Source organism: Stomoxys calcitrans, chromosome 2 (genome assembly GCF_963082655.1).
Source record: "Stomoxys calcitrans chromosome 2, idStoCalc2.1, whole genome shotgun sequence".
Taxonomy (NCBI): domain Eukaryota; kingdom Metazoa; phylum Arthropoda; class Insecta; order Diptera; family Muscidae; genus Stomoxys; species Stomoxys calcitrans.
In genome coordinates, this window is record NC_081553.1 from 58,290,189 (window position 1) to 58,310,835 (window position 20,647).

Here is a 20,647-nt window from a genome sequence, read left to right on the forward strand (position 1 = left end):
CTGCGCCTGGCGGACCAGTCATCGGTCTTGCCTACGTGCCATTAGTCGAGCTACTGAACACAGTAGAGGGGGATGACCAGGTCGACGTCGTAGATGGTTGCGAGACTGCGAAGGCGCTATAGCCGGTCATCGACCGGAGTAGGACGAGGGAATTGCTGGCGTTCGATAAGAGGTCAATGAGTACTTTGAGAGGGGTCATAACCGGATACTGTGCCATAGGCCGCATGGCGCGCATGGGGATACCACACAATGACTTCTGTAGGAGTTGCCTCGATGAGGATGAGGAGGAGACTATTGGGCCCTTGCTTTGTTCCTGTGCGGATCTGCAGAGACGTAGACTCTCCTTTCTGGGGAGCCAATTCTTCTGTGATCTGGGTGAACTTGCGAACGTATCTCTGGTATCTCTCCTGAGGTTTGTTGAGGGAACAGGTTGGTCCCGAAGGGGAGGTGACACAGGCTCCGGCGTAGGTAGGACTGTGCTTGCGTAGCAAAGGGCGGTTCTTCACCACCCGCTCGGGTTTCTCTACTCCTCCTGTCTTTTTCTTTTTATTCGTGTATAACCTCTAGTACGAGGCCTCACATTTTCTTTTTTTTTACCTTTCTCTCTCTAGGGTACCACAATGGGCCAAACTGGCCTCCGAGTGAACTCACCTTTGGTAGGCGACCCATTCAACCTAACCTAGCATAGTATTAGGAAGTCATAAAAAAAACACCTCATACAAAATTTTAGCCTCTTTAGAGTCTCAACAATTCAAGATCCGAGATCGGTGGCAGCTATATCAAAACATGGACCGATGTAGCCAATTTACAATCCCAACCGACATACACTATAAGGAAGTATTTGTGCAAAATTTCAAGCGCCTAGCATTATTCCTCGAAAGTTAGCGTGCTTTCCATATACAGACAGACGGACGGACATGACTAATAGATCAACTTAAAATGTCAAGATGATCAAGAATATTTATACTCTATGGGGTCTTAGATCAATATTTCGAGGTGTTACAGACGGAATAGCGAAGTTAGTATACCCTCATCCTATGGTGGAGGGTTTAAAAAGATTATCAGTGGTGATTATAAATATCCACTATATAATCTAATCTATACTAATCAAGTCATTCCATTTGTAACACCTCGAAATTTGATCTGCGACCCCATAAAATATACCCATAGTGGATTGTCTCGACATTCAGAGTCTATCTAGCCATGTCCGTCCGTGAAATCACATTAGCGGTCGAACGCGTAAATCCAGCAGCTTGACATTTTACGTATATACTTCTCATTGAGGAAGGTCGTTGGGGATTGCAAATGGGTCATATCGGTTCAAATTTGGATATAGCCCCCATATAAACCGATCCCCCGATATGACTTCCTGAGCCCCTAGGAGTCTAAATTTTCATCCGATTTGGCTGAAATTTTGAACAAAGACTTGTGTTATAATTTCTAACATCTATGCCAGGTACGATCTTAGTCTTGTGCAATGACTTCCAGCACCCATACCAAGTATGATTAGAATCGGTCTATAAACAGATGTAGGCCCAATATAAATCGATCCCCGGATGTGACTTCTTGACTTAATTCTCACTTTATTTCTACACCAAACAGTTTAGCACAACCTAATATCCCATGAGGACAACTTAATTTTCGATCAGTTATTTAACTTAATCAAGTTTTCTCTCTTTTCAAACAGTACTTCTATTCAATCAGACTCAATATGCAGTAACCATAACCTACTCATTGCTAATCATAGAATCGAATACAAAATCTACTCCTTAACCTCAAAGAATATGTCATATGCATTAGAATCTTAACAGATACCCTACACCTCTGCACAAGAAAAACCAATCATACTCACATGATGATTGTCATTATTAAAGCCATGACCAAAATCTGGGAAATTAGGCAAATCATCACCAGGCGGCAGTTCCTCACAACCCACCTCATTCAAGGCAAATTTAATCATATCCAAGAGTTTTTGCTTTTGTTTCTCCTGGCAACGTAGAGCATTCAGATCCTTGGATTGGCGACTTAGGGGTAGAAAATATAAAAATTCAATTTGGATGAATAATAAATTAAAAGTATACCCTACTTACTTTTGATTCTCCTTTGAAGATTGTATGCCATTACTGTTGATACTTCCATTCGAAATTATCGAACCATTGGCTATTGTTGGTGATCCTCCATTGACATGTTCTATCATTTTCATTTGTTTCTCTTGGCAGTCTCTCACGAATAGTTCCAATTCCAATTGTTTGGTACGCAACCAATCCACGGTTAAATTATCAACGGCCAATGTACTGGTGTGCAGCTTACCGGGTATATCTCGAATCAGGGATTCATCGAATTGAAAGACAATGGGGGTGGTGGGTGATGTTCTGGAAAAAGAAAAGAGTAATTTAGAAAGTAGAAAAAAGAATGTAAAGAAAATAGAAAGGTCTGTTTACGCTCTTTTGTTTAAATCTTTTCGTGATTTTTCGAACATATTCTGGCTCGAGATCATATTCAAATTTCTTTTCACAAAATAACATCGCAAGGAACTTAAAAAAGCTAGGCAAATTTGTGCTGTTATTCAAAACACTTTGACTGGCGTGGTGGGTCGTGATTTCTGATACGCAATGTATCTTCATCAACACCTCTGTCAAATTGATTGAGGTGCTCTACATACCCAATGACTATTGAGTACGATGTAGGACACGGTGTAGAGAATATTCAAGTGCACAACAAAATGATTGATGATTAGTTTGTATCAGAATAGTGTAAAATAAGGCTTTCTTCTCTCGTACTGCGATAAGGAGAGTTAGAGCACTTAATAAGCCCTGTTTCAAAACAAAAGTGTGCTCTACACCGTTTTGAATAACATCTCATACTTGCCTAACTTTATAAGTTCTTTGGTATGCTATTCTTTGAATAGAAAGCATTGAATATGATCTCCAGCTAGAATACGTGCGAAAAATCTCGAGAATTTTATTTTATTTTGCCGACCTTTTAAGTGGAATATTTAAATTGAGGTTCTGGTTTCATAATAGTTTTAGAGGATGGATCGGAGGATACCCGGAGTAGATGAAGATTTTTAATTTCCTTCAATAAATCTCACCACTTAGGTTTCTTGGCAGTGGACGCTTAATTTTTATACCAGAACGATATTCTACACCTGAATACCTTTCCCCCAATTTTCATTATGGTAACGGTCGGTATATATAAACGAGAGAGTGGGGTGTTTCCTGAGTTTGGAACAGCCCCTCTTGATGTTTGGCGCTCATGTTTTTATATGATTCGTACTTTATACCTAAATACCTTTACTTAAGATCCCATATTTACCTTGCATTAGGTTCCGTAGGTCCAAATCCCTAAAGATTTATCAAATTCCTACTCCACTTTTATGCAAATTTCATTTAAATCCCATGCTGTACCGTTTGTCATTAATGACCGATTCCGGGGCTTTACCTATGAGGAACTTTACTTCAAACTTGAATATAGGATTAATGTTTTCGGCTTTCTACTAAGGTACAAACAAAAGTATTCTAAAATCGGACCCTTTTGCATGCATCTCAAATATATCGTGCCTTTTGTCTTCGATAGGGACCCTATAAAAGTTGGAATAAGAATTTCAAACTCTTTTTAACTTACATTTTCAAAGGGCAAAAAAGATTCCAATTTTTACTTCTGTCATTTGTACACGGACGGTCAAGCTCTTAAATAGTCGAGTTAGTTGGAAGTGGTTCTGCAGGCGTGGACCCAATTTGGGAATGCGTGAGGTGGTGTGGTGTTAAAGCGAGGATTTTCACTGTAAACATCTTTGCAAATTTGCACATGAACATCAATGAGTGCAGTCCGATTCAAGTTTAAGCTCAATGATAAGGGCCTCTCTTTTATAGCCAAGTCCGAACGGCGTGCCGCAGTGCCACACCTCTTTTGAGAAGTTGTTATATGGCATAGTACCTTACAAATGGCTTTTATAGCCAAGTCCGAACGGCGTGCCGCAGTGCCACACCTCTTTTGAGGAGAAGTTTTTATATGGCATAGTACTCTACAAATGTCGCCAGCATTAGGAGGGGATAACCACCGCTAAAAATTTCATGATGGTCTCGCCAGGAATCGAGCCCAGGCGTCATAGGCGGACTGCTAACCTCTGCGCTACGGTGGCCTCCAACATACTTACGGACACTAAACTAGTCATCAGGGCAATAGCACTCAGGACGGAAAGGACACAAGTTTTGGAGTATTAGAAGGAGATTAACACCTTCTCTGAGAATGGCATTATCCGCATCGTTTGGGTGCCGTGTCACAGCGAAGTCAACTTGGTTAAACCGAAGCCTTTCGAGGCGACGCAGTATGAGATAAGGGCACAGTCGACGAACGCGCATGTAACACTGTGGAATGTGCGAAACAATGGGTAGGATGATGAAAATCCTATGGAGAGATCCGGATCGTGAAAATACGAGGCTATCACTGACAGCAAGTAAGAAGGAGTCAGTATAGCTATTGGTATCATGACAGGACAACGAGCTCACTCATGCAAAAACGATGAGACGTTGAAGCATTTCGTTTGTTATTGCCCGACTTTCGCGTCTTACAAATATCGGCACTTAGGTGGGGACACAATAACAGACATGATCTAACTTAGGGGCGTAGTATGGAAAAAATTAGGGATTTTGTAAGTAGCATGAAGTTCTTGACTTAGATTTTCTTTTTTTTTTTCAAAGTCCGTTTTAGTATTTAGAGTCACAAAAAGCCGATTATTGGCTTAGGTGAATATCCACAGTGGCATGGTGCGGATTAATATCCTCACCCCCTATTTAATCTAACCCAACTTCATTGATTTTTCTTTTCCCATTGCACTTACCTATGTTTTTCCGTAAATTCCCGATATTCTTCACTGGGATTTATGCTACCTATCACATTGTCGATACGCTTTTGGATTTCTTTAAATTTATCCGATGTTAAATCACTGTGTTGGCTGGCTTCCTGTAGAATATTCTTCCATAGAAGTATGAAACTTTCCTGCACCGATTGTTGATGTTCCAACAGACCAGGTAATAGAATGGTGCGGAAATCTTTTTCCACCTCCACAGCTTCGGTAATGGAGAGGATGTATTCATTGTGGGTTAAATGTAATTTACGGCAGGCTTTTTGATATTTGTCACGAACATCTTCGACTTTGCGGGTAACTTTACCACCTGCAAGGAAAATAAAAGTAAGATAAGATGGTGAATTTTTGTTTCAAATGATGATGGAAGATATACTATGAACGTTTGTATGTACCTTTGATATATTGTTCTTCAAAGCGATCTCTTAAGGTTCTATAGCCATCCAGATGTTTGGTGTATTCATGTTTCTTGCGGGATACCTCTTCTGTGAGCTGTAAATTAAAAGAGGAAGGACATTAGAAAAATTATGAATTTTGTCGAAATTTCATATTTTTAAGAAATTTTTTAAAATTTTATTTATTAGACAAATTTTGTTCAAATTAGATATGAAGAAAAATTTTGTCAATATGTAAACATTTTAAAATTTTAGGCAATTTTATTTTTACAATATTATTTTTTGGAAAAATTTGTTTTAGTTTTTTTTTTGTTAGGTTAGTTTAGGTTGAAAAGACCTTGCGACCAAACCTTGGTTTTGTATGCCCAAGAATCCCAACATGCGTTCGTCGCAAATTTACTGCCCCATCCCTTGATGAAGACCGTCGCCTTTATGAGCTGGGGGATGTCCATCTTTCTCACCAGGTCGAGCTTTGCACCCAGGGAGCGTGGATACCTCTGACGAGCTGTTTGGCGGCATCAATACATTCCGCCGAGGCAAAATCGCAGCATAAAGATGTCCCCTCTATACTCGCAGCTCATCATTTGTATGGGTGGTCCCTCTACAGAGTTCCACACATGTTCGAAAATCCGCTCGTTAACCAGATCCTGTAATTGGGACCGATGATCTGGTGGAATCCTACCGGATGCACTGCCGATGGTGATGACTGCATAAGTTAGCCCATATCCGTTGTGCTTCCTTACCACTCCGGCGTAATAGGGCGGCTCTTTAGTATTCTCAGCGACCATCTTCCCCTTCCGTGATGGCTGTGGCCTTCTTTTGGAAGTAGCAGTCCTTCATGAAGACTAAGGGGCCGTGCGGGCTTCCTACGTTCCTGTTTCCATTGCGGGATGGCTGGCCTTGTTTTCCCAGAGTACTTGAAAGCGGGCGCTCTTTTACTTCTGCAGCATTTTAGGAATGTTATTCTTTTCGGGAAATCTGATTCTCTTTCCAGCTTCCGTAGAAGTGTTTGGAATGTCAGTTCTATCCCTTCCAGCATCCTGTACTTTCGCCCTATTGCGCTGCCGGTACATACTCCTCCGTTTACTTCGTCGTACCCCGGATCGCTTTCTCGGTTTTCTTGTGGGCTTATTAAAACCATCGCTCACTTACGCCGTCATCCCGCTGCCCTTATCTCTCGATTCGGCTGCGATAACTGTTTCATTGACACTGTCGCTGTCTTAATTCGATTCGGAAACACCAGGCTTCACTTAAATGCTGGGGACGAACCGCGCATCCCTCTGGTATATCCAGATATTTTTCCGATGGATACTATCGCAAAAGTCAAAATTTTTTGAAAACTTAGACAAACATAAGCTATGCGACACTAAATGTATCTTTTATGATGCATTGCGCCTATAGAGGGCGCAATTTTTATCCGAATAGGTTAACATTTTGTACAATGATTTCTCTCATGACTTCCAACTGGTTATAAATCTTGGTTTAATTTGGTCTGTGCATTGATATTGCTTCTATTGTATATAAATCGATTTCCTGATTTTTATACCCTCCACCATAGGATGGGGGGTATACTCATTTCGTCATTCTGTTTGTAACTACTCGAAATATTCGTCTAAGACCCCATAAAGTATATATATTCTTGATCGTCGTGACATTTTAAGTCGATCTAACCATATCCGCCCGTCCGTCTGTCCGTTTGTCTGTCGAAAGCACGTTAACTTCCGAAAGAGTAAAGCTAGCCGCTTGAAATTTTGCACAAATACTTCTTATTAGTGTAGGTCGGTTGGTATTGTAAATGGGCCATATCGGTCCATATTTTGATATAGCTGTCATATAAACGGATCTGGGGACTTGACTTCTTGAGCCTATAGAGTGCGCAATTTTTATCCGATTGGAATGAAATTTTGCACGACGTGTTTCGCTATGACTTTCAACAACTGTGTCAAATAAGGTTCAAATCGGTCCATAACCTGATATAGCCGCCATATAAACCGATTTTGGGTCTTGACTTCTTGAGCCTCTAGAGGGCGCAATTCTTATCCGATTGGAATGGAATTTTGCACGACGTGTTTCGCTATGACTTCCAACAACTGTGCCAAGTATAGTTCAAATCGGTCCATAACCTGATATAGCTGTCATATAAACCGATCTGGGATCTTGACTTCTTGATTTTTTTATGATTCAAATTTTTTTATTTATTTAAAATATTTTATTATACCCTCCACCATAGGATTGGGGTATACTAATTTCGTCATTCTGTTTGTAACACCTCGAAATATCCGTCTGAGACCCCATAATATAGATATTCTTGATCGTCATGTCATTTTAAGTCGAAATAGCAATGTCTGTCCGTCCTTCCGTCTGTTTGTCGAAAGCAAGTTAACTTTCGAAGGAGTAAAGCTAACCGCTTGAAATTTTGCACATATACTTCTTTTTAGTGTAGGTCGGATGGGATTGTAAATGGGCCAAATCGGTCCATGTTTTGATATAGCTGCCATATCAACCAATCTTGGGTCTTGGTCCGATTTGACTGAAATTGACACGTGGTGTTTTGATATCACTTCCAACAACTGCGCTAAGTATGGATCAAATCGGTCCATAACCTGATAAAGCTGTCATATAAACCGATCTTGGATCTTGACTTCTTGAGCCAATAGAGTGCGCAATTCTCATCCGATTTGGCTGAAATTTTGCACGAGATGTTTTGTTATGACTTCTAGTAACTTTGCTTAGTATGGCGCAAATCGGTATATAACCTGATATAGCTGCCATGTAAACCGATCTGGGATCTTCACTTCTTGAGCCTCTAGAGTGCGCAATTCTCATCCGATTTGGCTGAAATTTTGCACGAGGTGTTTTGTTATGACTTCTAGTAACTTTGCTTAGTATGGCGCAAATTGGTATATAACCTGATATAGCTGCCATATTAACCGATCTTGGGTCTTGACTTCTTGAGCCTCTAGAGTGCGCAATTCTTATCCAATTGGAATGAAATTTTGCACGACGTGTTTTGTTATGATATCCAACAAATGTGGCAAGTATGGTTCAAATCGGTCCATACCTTGATATAGCTGTCATATAAATAGATCTTGGGTCTTGACTTCTTGAGCCTCTAGAGTGCGCAATTCTTATCCGATTGGAATGAACTTTTGTACAACGGCTTCTCTCATGATCTTCAACATACGTATCTAATATGGTCTGAATAGATAAATGCCTTGATACAGCTCCCATATAAACCTATCTCCCGATTCTGCTTCTTGAGCCCCTACAAGGCGCAATTCTTATCCGAATGAACTGAAATATTACACAATGACTTCTAAAATGTTCAGCATTCATTTATGGTCCGAATCGGACTATAACTTGATATAGCTTCAATAGCATAGCAGTTCTTATTCAATATTCTTTGTTTGCCTAAAAAGAGATACCGCGCATAGAACTCGTTTTTTTAATTGTTTCATCATTTTTTTACATTGTATGAAAATATAGGCCATTTATTTGTATCCAAAAATAAAAAAAAAAAAATAGACCGGGTCAAACAATTTAACCCTCTGCCTTTAATTGCATAATAACTAAATTGTAAACGAGCCCCTGCCCTTATGAGAGCGCTAAGCAGTTATTCGATACATAGGGAACTCAGCATAATGAATGAATTTTTCCCGCAACGTCAATGAGTTTGAATTTCAAATCGAAAAAAATATTTCACAACTCAAAAAAGAAACAAAATCAAAACGTAAGAAAAGTAAAACCACAATGTATTGCATTTCTCATTACAAAAAAATATTTAAAATTTTTTTCTGTACCCTTTCTTACAAACACGAAGTGATTGTGAGCTTTTTGCTTTGCTATGGATTTTAAACAAATGTTTAAACAATTTCTTATGACATCCGTATATGGCTAAATACCCAGGCAATTATGTACTTTTTTATAGATTTACTTATTATGCATGCGAGACACACATTCCACCTCATATCGATTGTGTGTTTTGGTATGTCATTGCAGGGAGTTATTACCGAAGTACCCAAGAGGTACTTTAGCTTGATTAGATTTTTTTTCAAACTCTTTTAAGTTATTTCCCTCTTGCATGAAGTTTGGGCTTTGAGGCTTTGGCTTGCATTGTGGAATTGGATGTGATTTGTTTTTACTTACATTTTTTACCCCCCCATTCAACGATTATGGTAAAGAAACGTGCATTTTGCACTTTTTGTTACATTTTTTCACGTATTTTTCTAAGAAATCACCTGGCTGAGTATTGACTGAATGGCTTGGTTTATTTGCTTGTGGCTTGATTCGTTGCCTGTGTTTGGCCCAGTGCTTGAGTGCTAAGGTGGGGTGCTTTGACTTTGGCCAATTCTTTGTATACAAAAAAATTTTGCCTTCTGAGATCATTGGCATTCTTTTCATGTTCTTAACAGGTTTTAAGAACTTATGACGTTTTGTTGTTTTTTTGGTTTTGGATAAGTCGGTTTAAATAAAAAGAATGAATTATGATATAAAAATAAAAATAACAATAATCGTTTAACGGGGTAGCAGCTAAAAAAATTATTAAAAAACAAGTTTTTTTGAAGATTTTAGAATAGGATAACATTCTTAATTCCATTCAAAAGCACAACTGGGCTTAGATTGAGGGTATTATTAAAAAATTGTATTTAGTTAGCCAAAACAAATTTGTGAAACATTAGCAGCTATATCGAAATTCGGTTCGATCTGGTTAAAACTCGCCAGGAACGTCGAGAGGTCTGACACAATTCACTTTGCTAGTCCTTAAAACGAGTGATTGGTGTATATGGAAGCTATATCCAAATATAGTCCGATCTACACCACATTTAGGATATGTAGGGGTCTAATACTGATCCGCCTCAATGACACTTACAAATTTGCCCATGAACATTCCATTAAAGAACAGGGGCAAACTTCTCACATATCAATGAGTGCTGTCCGATTCAAGTTTAAGGTCAATGATAAGGGGTTTCCTTTTAATAGTACAGTCCGAATGGCGTGCCCTAGTGCCTCATTGGGGAGAAGTTTTTACAAGACATTGTACCTCACAAATGTAGCCAGCATAAGGAGGGGATAACCAAAGCTGAACATTTTTTTTCTGATGGTCTCGCCAGGATTCGAACCCAAGCGCTCAGCGTCATAGGCGAACATACTAAGCTCTGCGCCACGGTGGCCTCCAAATTCGCTTCAGTGTGCCAAATTTCTGCGAAATCTGTTGCTTATGGGTTCAAGTACTTAAATCTTAAGATCGATATACAGGGTGGCTGATGAAAGCCGCTACCAAAAAAAAATGTAATAACTTTTTTTCTATTTAATAATAATAATTTAATAATTAATTTAATTAATTAATTAATTAATTTAATTAATAATAATTTAATAATTAATTTAATAATTTAATTTAACATGAATAAAAGAAAAATGTATTCCATACACCGAAAAAAAAATGTAGCAATATTCATCATTGTAGCAATATTCATCAGCCACCCTGTATATGACAGCTGCATCCAAACATAGCTCCATCTGGATCATATTCGGTACAACACTACTTATTATGCCAAATCTATTCGTGAAATCGAATTAAATGCGCTTTTATGGGCTCCAAGATCTCGGGAGATCGGTAAATGTGGCTGCTATACCCATTATACAGACATGGCTAGATAGGACGGGCATGGCAAGATCGGTTTAGATTATTACGACGACCAAGAACATATATACATAATAGGGTTGAAAATGTAAAGGGTGATTTTTCAAGATCTATAGGAAATTTTTTCAAAAAAAAAAAAAACACATAAAATTCAGAAAAATTCATGAAATCTTTATTTGAATCGATAATACGGTCCATATACTTTCATGTTTGAAGATTATTTCATGCAAATGTTGACAGTGACTGCGCCTCAAATGGTCCATCCGCTTAGTCCAATATTGGCATACTCTTTCCCACATTTCAGCCGGTATCTTACGAATAAATCCTTCAAAGTTGTCTTCCAATGCCTCAATTGAAGCGCGCTTGTGATACATGATACAAAATGTTCACCGAAATCGCTTCTCAATAAGTCCATGGTTACGCGTGCTGTGTGGCATATGGCACCGTCTAGTTGAAACCCCATGTCATACAAGCCAAGCGCTTGCATTTTGGGTAAAACAAAGTTGGATATTGTATTACGGTAGCGCTCACAGTTACGTTACGATTCGCATCATCTTTGAAGAAGTACGGCCCAAGGATGACACCAGCCCATAAACCGCACAAAGCGGATGCTTACAATGCTTCTGGTCTTCTTCAATCCAAAATCGACAATTTTTCTATTTACGTATCTATTGAGCCAAAACTGAGCTTCGTCGCAGAAGATGAAGAAGCGCGCGATGAATTTTCTTAACAGAGCACACATTTTGATGATAAAATTCAATAATTTACAAGCGTTGTTCGTTTGTAAGACGATTCATGGTTAAATTATTGACCAAACTGAAGATGTTTGACAGTGAAACAAAACACGAAACGTGCGTGAGATGTTTGAACTAGTGTTGCCAAAAAGATAATAGCTAAAATATCACCCTTTACATATCGATGTGTTTCAAACGGCTATCGTTCGGATTTAGAGTCAATATTTCAAGTCTTACTTTAAGAGAAAATTTCAGAAAAATTTTGTCCTTAAAGAAAATTTATTGCAAAATTATTCCAAAGGGAAAATCTTACTAAAATTTTTCTTCAGATGAAATTCCATGGAAATGTCTAAGAGAAAATTTAATAGAAATTTTTAATAAGACAAAATTTTATACAAATGTTGTATTTAGAAAAAATTTCATGGAAAATTTTCAAATGTTTTCTGGGAAAATTTCAATGAAATTTTGTCTTTTGGGAAAATTTCAGGGAAAATTTCAATGAATTTTTGCTTTTAGGGAAATTGCTATACAAATTTTGCCAGAAAATTTTCTCTAAGGGAAAAATTTCAACGAAATTTTCTTTAAAGACAAATTTTACGGAAATGTTCCTTAAATCCGAAATTTCACTGAAATATTATCTTTAGAAATTAGAAAAACTTTCACTAAAATTTTTTTTCTCTGGAGAAACTTTCATGGAGAATTTTTTTTTTGTTTTTGAAGAAAATTTCGTGATATTTTGCCTTTTTGTGAAATTTTGTCTTTAGAGAAAATTTTGAGAAATTTGGCTTGAGAGAAAATTTCGTGTATTTTTGTCTATAGAGAAAATTTCGTGTATTTTTGTCTATAGAGAAAATTTTGTGAAATTTCGTCATTAGAGAAAATTTGATGAAATTTTGTCTTAAGAGAAAATTTCGTGAAATTTTATCTTTAGAGAAAATTTCGTGAAATTTTATCTTTAGAGAAAATTTTGTGAAATTTTTTCTTTAGAGAAAATTTCGTGAAATTTGGTCTACAGAAAATTTTGTAAAATTTTGTCTTTAGAGAAAATTTCGTGAAATTTTGTCTTTAGAGAAAATTTTGTGAAATTTTTTCTTTAGAGAAAATTTCGTGAAATTTTGTCTTTAGAGAAAATTTCGTGAAATTTTGACTTTAGAGAAAATTTTATGAAATTTTGTCTTTAGAGAAAATTTCGTGAAATTTTATCTTTATAGAAAATTTCGTGAAATTTTGTCTTTAGAGAAAATTTCGTGAAATTTTGTCTTTAGAGAAAATTTTGTGAAATTTTGTCTTTAGAGAAAAGTTCACGAAATTTTGTCTTTAGAGAAAATTTCACGAAATTTTGTCTTTAGAGAAAATTTCAAGAAATTTTGTCTTTAGAGAAAATTTCAAGAAATTTTGTCTTTAGAGAAAATTTCACGAAATTTTGTCTTTAGAGAAAATTTCACGAAATTTTGTCTTTAGAAAAAATTTCACGAAATTTTGTCTTTAGAGAAAATTTCACGAAATTTTGTCTTTAGAAAAAATTTCACGAAATTTTGTTTTTAGAGAAAATTTCACGAAATTTTATCTTTAGAGAAAATTTCACGAAATTTTGTCTTTAGAGAAAATTTCACGAAATTTTGTCTTTAGAGAAAATTTCACGAAATTTTGTCTTTATAGAAAATTTCACGAAATTTTGTCTTTATAGAAAATTTCACGAAATTTTGTCTTTAGAGAAAATTTCACGAAATTTTGTCTTTAGAGAAAATTTCACGAAATTTTGTCTTTAGAGAAAATTTCACGAAATTTTTTCTTTAGAGAAAATTTCACAAAATTTTGTCTTTAGAGAAAATTTCGTGAAATTTTGTCTTTAGAGAAAATTTCACGAAATTTTGTCTTTAGAGAAAATTTCACGAAATTTTGTCTTTAGAGAAAATTTCACGAAATTTTGTCTTTAGAGAAAATTTCACAAAATTTTGTCTTTAGAGAAAATTTCGTGAAATTTTGTCTTTAGGGAAAATTTTGTGAAATTTTGTCTTTAGAGAAAATTTCGTGAAATTTTGTCTTTAGAGAAAATTTCGTGAAATTTTGTCTTTAGAGAAAATTTCGTGAAATTTTGTCTTTAGAGAAAATTTCGTGAAATTTTGTCTTTAGAAAAAATTTCTTGAAATTTTGTCTTTAGAGAAAATTTCGTGGGATTTTGTGTTTAGAGAAAATTTCTTGAAATTTTGTCTTTAGAGAAAATTTTGGGAAATTTTGTCTTTAGAGAAAATTTTGGGAAATTTTGTCTTTAGAGAAAATTTTGGGAAATTTTGTCTTTAGAGAAATTTCGTGAAATTTTGTCTTTGGAGAAAATTTCGTGAAATTTTGTCTTTAGAGAAAATTTCGAGAAATGTTGGCTTGAGAGAAAATTTCGTGAAATTTTGTCTTTAGAGAAAATTTCGTGAAATTTTGTCTTTAGAGAAAATTTTGTGAAATTTTGTCTTTAGAGAAAATTTCGTGAAATTTTGTCTTTAGAGAAAATTTCGTGGGATTTTGTGTTTAGAGAAAATTTCGTGAAATTTGGTGTTTAGAGAAAATTTCGTGAAATTTTGTCTTTAGAGAAAATTTTGTGAAATTTTGTCTTTAGACAAAATCCCACGAAATTTCTCTAAAGACAAAATTCACTAAAATTCTTTCTATAGATAAAATTTCATTGAAAATATGTCTTTATGAAAAATTTTATTTATTTTTATTAGTGAAGACCAAATTCCATTAAAAATTTTGCTGTAGGCTAAATTTCACTAAATTTTTCTTTTAAATTTTGTGTCTATGGAAGAATTTTATTTTAGTAAAATTTAGCTGTTTTTTCGCCACCCTCATACACTAGTTATGCATTTTTTGAATAAATATTCTACCGCATGATTGTTTCACTTTACAATTTGTTTTTTTAACGTTTTGTTTTCACTTAATTGGCCAAATTCGCGAAACAGATAAGAATTAATTGTTAAAACAGTAATAAAATGATAAATGTTTTCATAATGACTGAATAAGCAATGAAGAAAAAAGAACACAAGCGTGCGCTTTTTCTGGTTTTCGTTTTTCATTCTTACACTGTGGTCGATGTCGATGGAGGTTATTGTTCACACTGTAAACCAAACCATTTGTGTTTTTCTTAGCTGGCATTAATTTTACACAAAAACTGGGTCAAGTTAACACAAATTGTATTTTGAATGCAATGAGGAGGTGTATAATCAATCAAATTATGTTGGATTTTTGGTGGCTTTGGTAATGCAGTTGAATAACGAAAAATAATATAATGCAAAAGATTAAAACGGCATAATGGCAAAAATTTGGAATTTTTAAGGTGGGGTCTTAAAATTAAGAATTAAAAAATCGAGGTATGAAAAATTTAAAAAAAAATATGAACACATATATCAAGAAAATCACACGAAAATGTTTTGTCTTGAGTTTGAGGGGTGGAGGCCACCTTAGCGCAGGTAGCGCAGAGCTTAGCATGTCCCCCCATGACTCTGAATGCCTGGTTGCGAATCCTGGCGAAAACGTCAGATAAAGTTTTCAGCGGTGGCTATCCCCTCCCATGTTGGCGAAGTTTGTGAGGTACTATGCCATGTAAAAACCATTCTCCGTTTAGAATTGGCTATAAAAAGAGGTGCCTTTTCGTTGAGCTTGAATCGGACAGCACTCATGGATATGTGAGAAGTTTGCCCTGTCCCTTAAGGGAATATTCATGGGTAGATTTGCATTTTTTTTTTTTTTTGCAAGGTGGGATATGCGCTACACGGCTGTTAATTGCCCAAGCTTGTTAAGTTCGACCGAGCCGAATCTTGGGAACCCACCACTATGGATTCTGCTAAAATATGGGAGCTATATCTAGTTATAAACCAAATTGGACCCTACTTGGCGCAGTTGTTGAGAGTCCTAACAGAACACTATATGTAAAATTTCAGCCAAATCGGATAGAAATCGAGGCTTGTAAGGGTTCAAAAAATCAAATCGGAAGATCGATTTATATGGGAGCTATATCATGTTCTTTACCGATTTAAACCGTACTTGACACAATTGTTGGAAGTCATAACAGAGCACAATGTGCAAAATTTCAGCCAAATCGGACAAAAGGTGTGGGATCCAGGGGCTCAAGGAGTCAAATCGGGAGATCGATTCATATGGGAGCTATATTAGGTTCTTGACCGATTTGGACCGTACTTGACAAATATCTTGGAAGTCATAGCAGAACACTATGTGCACAATTTCAGCCAAATCGGACAGAAATTGTGGCTTCCAGGGGCTCAAGAAGTCAAATCTGGAGATCGGTTTATATGGGAGCTATATCAGTGTATAGGCCGATTTGAACCGTGCATTGCTCAGTTGTTGGAAGTCATAACAGAACACCATGTGCAAAATTTCAGCTAAATCGAATGGAAATTGAGGTTTCCAGGGGCTCAAGAAGTCAAATCTGGAGATCGGTTTATATGGCAGCTATATCAGTTTATAGGCCGATTTGAACAGTACTTGACAAAATTGTTGGAAGTCATAGCAGAACACTATGTGCACAATTTCAGCCAAATCGGACAAAAATTGTGGCTTCCAGGGGCTCAAGAAGTCAAATCGGGAGATCGGTTTATATGAGAGCTATATCCGCATCTGAACCGATATGGCCCATTTGAAATCCCCAACGAACTTCATCAATATTAAGTATCCATGGCAAATTTGACATAGCTAGGTCTACGCGTTCGACCGCTATCGTGATTTCGACAGACGGAGGGACAGACGGACATGGCTAGTTCGAATCAGAATTTCGAGAGGATTAATAATGTATACACTTTATGGGGTCCTAGATCAATATTGAGGAGTTACGGAATGACTAGATTAGTATAGTTCCATCTTATGGCGGTGGGTAAAAAAAATGTGAACCGACAGCTATTTTCCCAAAATAGTTCCAAAATATGGTTCAATGCTATAAGTTTTTGGTCCGCAACTCCCAGAATTTCTAGAAAACTTTTTTTTTTCATATTCGCAACACCCTCTTTGCTAAGGTTTTACAATATTATCATAATTAATGAACACTTTTCGCATCTTCTCAATTAAGAAGTCGTTGCTAAGCCAATAAACCGTAAAAATAGTTGACTTTTCATTTAACATTTAAATTATACATTAATTGTGTCGCCTTTGCGTTCATCTTCACCACTTCATGAGCCAATATGCTTTCATTACTGTATATTCACATATATACTGTAACTTGGAGACATCTGTGAGAGTTTTTCGTTGTTAAGAAGTGAATGCGATGTACTTAGGAATGTACAAAAAGTGTCATAAAAAAGTACGTGAAAATTTCATTTAAATTTTCTCTTAAGACAAAATTTCATTCAATTTTCTCTAGAGACCAAATATGAGCGAAATTTCCATATGGACATTATTTCAGTGAAATTTACACAACAGAAAATTTTTTCCACACACTAAATTTCAGTGAAATTTTCTGTTAGGACAACATTTAAGTTAAATTTTCTGTAAATTCAAAGTTTTATGAATTTTTCACTAGACAAAATTCTATTAAAATTATTCTTAAAATTTCAAAATTTCAGTGAAAATTTTTTAAAGCCAAATTTTTAATAAATTTTTTTAGAGACACAATTTTAGAGAAATTTTCATTGTGGACAAAATTTCAGCAATATTTTCTCTAAATACCAAATTTCAGTGATATTTTTCAGGAGACCAAATATCTGCAATATTTTCTCTATGTACAAAATTTTAGTGAAATTTTCTCTAAAGACAAATTTTAAGTGGAATTTTCTATAAAGACAAAATTTCAGTGAACTTTTCGTTAAAGAAAAAATTTTAGCGCGTTTTCTCAGTTTTTGCGCTTAGAGAAAATTTTGCTGACATTTTTTCTTTAGAGAAAATTTCATCTAAATTTCACTTAAATTTTCTCTAAAGACAAAATTTCATTGAAATTTTCTCTAAATAAAAAATTTCATTGAAATTTTCTCTAAAGACAAAATTTCTGTGAAATTTTCTCTAAAGACAAAATTTCATTGAAATTTTCTCCAAAGAAAAAATTTCATTAAAATTTTCTCCAAAGACAAAATTTCAGGGAATTTTCCCCAAAGACAAAATTTCAGTGAAATTTTCTCTAAATACAAAATAACAGTGAAATTTTCTCTAAACACACAATTTTAGCAAAATTTTTTCTAAACACAAAATTTCAGTGAAATTTTTCTTAAGACAAAATTTCAGGGAAATTTTCTTCGAAGACAAAATTTCAGTGAAATTTTCTCTAAAGACAAAATTGTAGTGAAGTTTTCTCTAAATACAAAATTTCAGTAAAATATTCTTTTAAAACTAAATTTTAGTAAAATTTTCTCTAAATACAAAATAACAGTGAAATTTTCTCTAAACACACAGTTTTAGTAAAATTTTCTCTAAACACAAAATTTCAGTAAAATTTTATCTAAATACAAAATAACAGTGAAATTTTCTCTAAACACACAATTTTAGCAAAATTTTCTCTAAACACAAAATTTCAGTGAAATTTTCTCTAGAGTGACAAAATATTAGTGAAATTTCGCTAAAGACAAAACCTCAGTGAAATTTTCTCTAAAGACAAAATTTTAGAGAAATTTTCTCTATAGACAAAATTTCAGAGAAATTTTCTCTAAATATAAAATTTCAGTGAATTTTTCTCTAAAGACAAAATTTTAGTAAAATTTTCTCTAAAGACAAAGTTTCAGTGAAATTTTTCTTAAGACAAAGTTTCAGTGAAATTTTTCTTAAGACAAAATTCCAGTGAAATTTTCTCAGAGTGACAAAATTTCAGTGAAATTTTCTCTAAAGACAAAATCTCAGTGCAATTTTCTCTAAAGACAAAATTTCAATGAAATTTTCTCCAGAGACAAAATTTTAATGAAATTTTCTCCACAGACAAAATTTCAGTGAAATTTTCTCTAAACACAAAATTTTAGTAAAATTTTCTCTAAAGACATAGTTACAGTGAAATTTTTTCACAAGAAAAAAATTCAGTAAAATTTTCTTCCAAGACAAAACGTGATATGGAGGAGATCTAAAATTCAGGCGACTAGAAATTTGATTTATTGTTTGACTACAAATGTCATAGCATTTTATTTGACACTCACTGTGCACAAATGAGCTTAGGCAAAATTATTTCCCATCTCAATGCGCTGCGGCAGTTTTATGGCTTCAAACTAAAAGTTATTGCTTTTAAAATACCGTAAGATGCAACATAAACAGCAAGCAGCAGCAAGCAAAATGTGGCATGAGCTACATCAACAGCAGTCTTTAACCAGCAACAGCAACGGCAATGAAAACATATTAAACAACTTTGATCTTCTGTCACTTTTTCACCCAATGGAGGAAAAACCATATGCCTTGAGAGCTGTTAAAAAAAAAATGGAATTCAAAATGCCTTTTGATGGCTCGCAAGCAACTCGCAATGGCGGCTGGTTATTTGAAATTCGCAAATGGGGTGATTTTGCATGACATATATATTCGTTGTCATAAAGTTTTAGCACTTTTTAGCACAGAAGTAGCATAATTTTTGCAAACTTTTTTGTTTCGCGGAAGTTATAAATCTTGGGGCTTATACCTATTTTAACACTTCTTATAAGATGCAAACAAAATATTTGTATATAAAAGGCGACAGACGGGGCAAATGGGGAGCCATGACTTAATTAAGTTCAATGAGTAAAATTTAAATAGTAGAAAGAACAATATCTTGTAAGGGAGAACAAAAAAAAAAAACTTGGCTTCAAGCAAATACTTTTATTATTTAGAGGGCTGCATAAGCCGAATTGGAAAAAGTGTGATTTTTGACACACTTAAATATTGTCATGCTTCGTTATGCTGTAGTAACTACAACACAGAAACAGGCGAACAGCTTTGCAAATCATGTCCAAAAATACATCGACAGACTTTCAATCGTGGCATGTCGTGAATGAACATAGACATATAGATAGCGATCACAGCAGGTGGAGCAGTTGGGAGGCGTTATGTTTTGTTTGCATTGTTGTCTTGGGAGAATTCTAAATATATGCATTATATGTGATACAATTTTTCAAAATTATAGATTTTTTTTGTAAAAATAATTTAAAATTCAGCACTTTTTCCATACGCATGCAACCGATATATTGACGGAGCGTGCATGGCACGATGGATGGAATTTCGAAAAAAAATTCTATAGAAGCCAATGTTCAACAAATTTTTTTAGAAACAATTTTTAGAACATTTTCTGAGGCCCTGGATGACTTGCTGGAGTCAGCGTGTCCTAGAGCCAAAACTATGGGCAAACAGCGACTGCCAGGGTGGACCCCAGAAATGGTTGGTCTATGGAAGGATTGCAGAAGGCTCTTTAATAGATCGAATGACACAAGTGCACCCCACGAATGGATCGTCTATAAGGCTGATCTAAGAAAATACAAGGCGAGCTGAGAAAGGCTCCGAACAAACCCTAGATGAAATTCTGCACCTCCGTGGAGGATATATCTGAAGCTTGAAGGTAAAGATTAAAAGTTTCGACTCCTCTAAGTCCCAGGCCCTGATGATGTAACACCGGTTGAATTACATGTTCCTTAGACTGGCTCCTTGCTAAGTGAGATATACTCCGCTTGCATCAGTATGTCTGTGGGTTGGTGGGAAATAAAGGTAATTTTCATTAAAAAGGGAGGAAAACCTTACCACATGAAGGCGAAAGATGTTATCCTTTGCTTAAGACTCTTGCAAAGGAAGGCAGACAACGATCCCTGGCGAAGATCACCTTTCTTGGCAACATCATTGGGGTGAGTCCATTGAAACAGCCCTTTACGACCTAGTCGGTTACTTAGAGGCTTATCTCGCTATCAAGGAATACACAATGGTGGCATATCTTGACATTGAGGGTGCTTTCAATAATGTAAACCCGACGTCAATCATGAGGGTGCTGGAGTTTCTAAGCATCAATAATACCGTTAAAAAGTTTATTAATGTTTAATAACTTACTAAAAGATGCATTATGGCAAGGTTGGGATCTGTGCATCTAAAAAGA

The 20,647-nt window shown here is 35.5% G+C and overlaps 1 protein-coding gene across 3 annotated transcripts in view; it reads right to left on the reverse strand.

Moving 5' to 3' along the window:
• The window catches only part of LOC106080662 (tyrosine-protein kinase Fer), a 247,419-nt gene that overhangs the window by 26,125 nt on the left and 200,647 nt on the right, over window positions 1-20,647 (reverse strand). For all 3 annotated transcript variants that reach the window (XM_013242104.2, XM_013242103.2, XM_013242105.2), the window contains exons 4-7: window positions 5,260-5,356; window positions 4,841-5,174; window positions 2,091-2,372; window positions 1,853-2,024 (exon numbers count right to left, since the gene is read on the reverse strand). In XM_013242104.2, coding sequence (XP_013097558.2) covers window positions 1,853-2,024; window positions 2,091-2,372; window positions 4,841-5,174; window positions 5,260-5,356 — 885 coding nt within the window. The remainder of the gene's footprint in view (window positions 1-1,852; window positions 2,025-2,090; window positions 2,373-4,840; window positions 5,175-5,259; window positions 5,357-20,647) is intronic.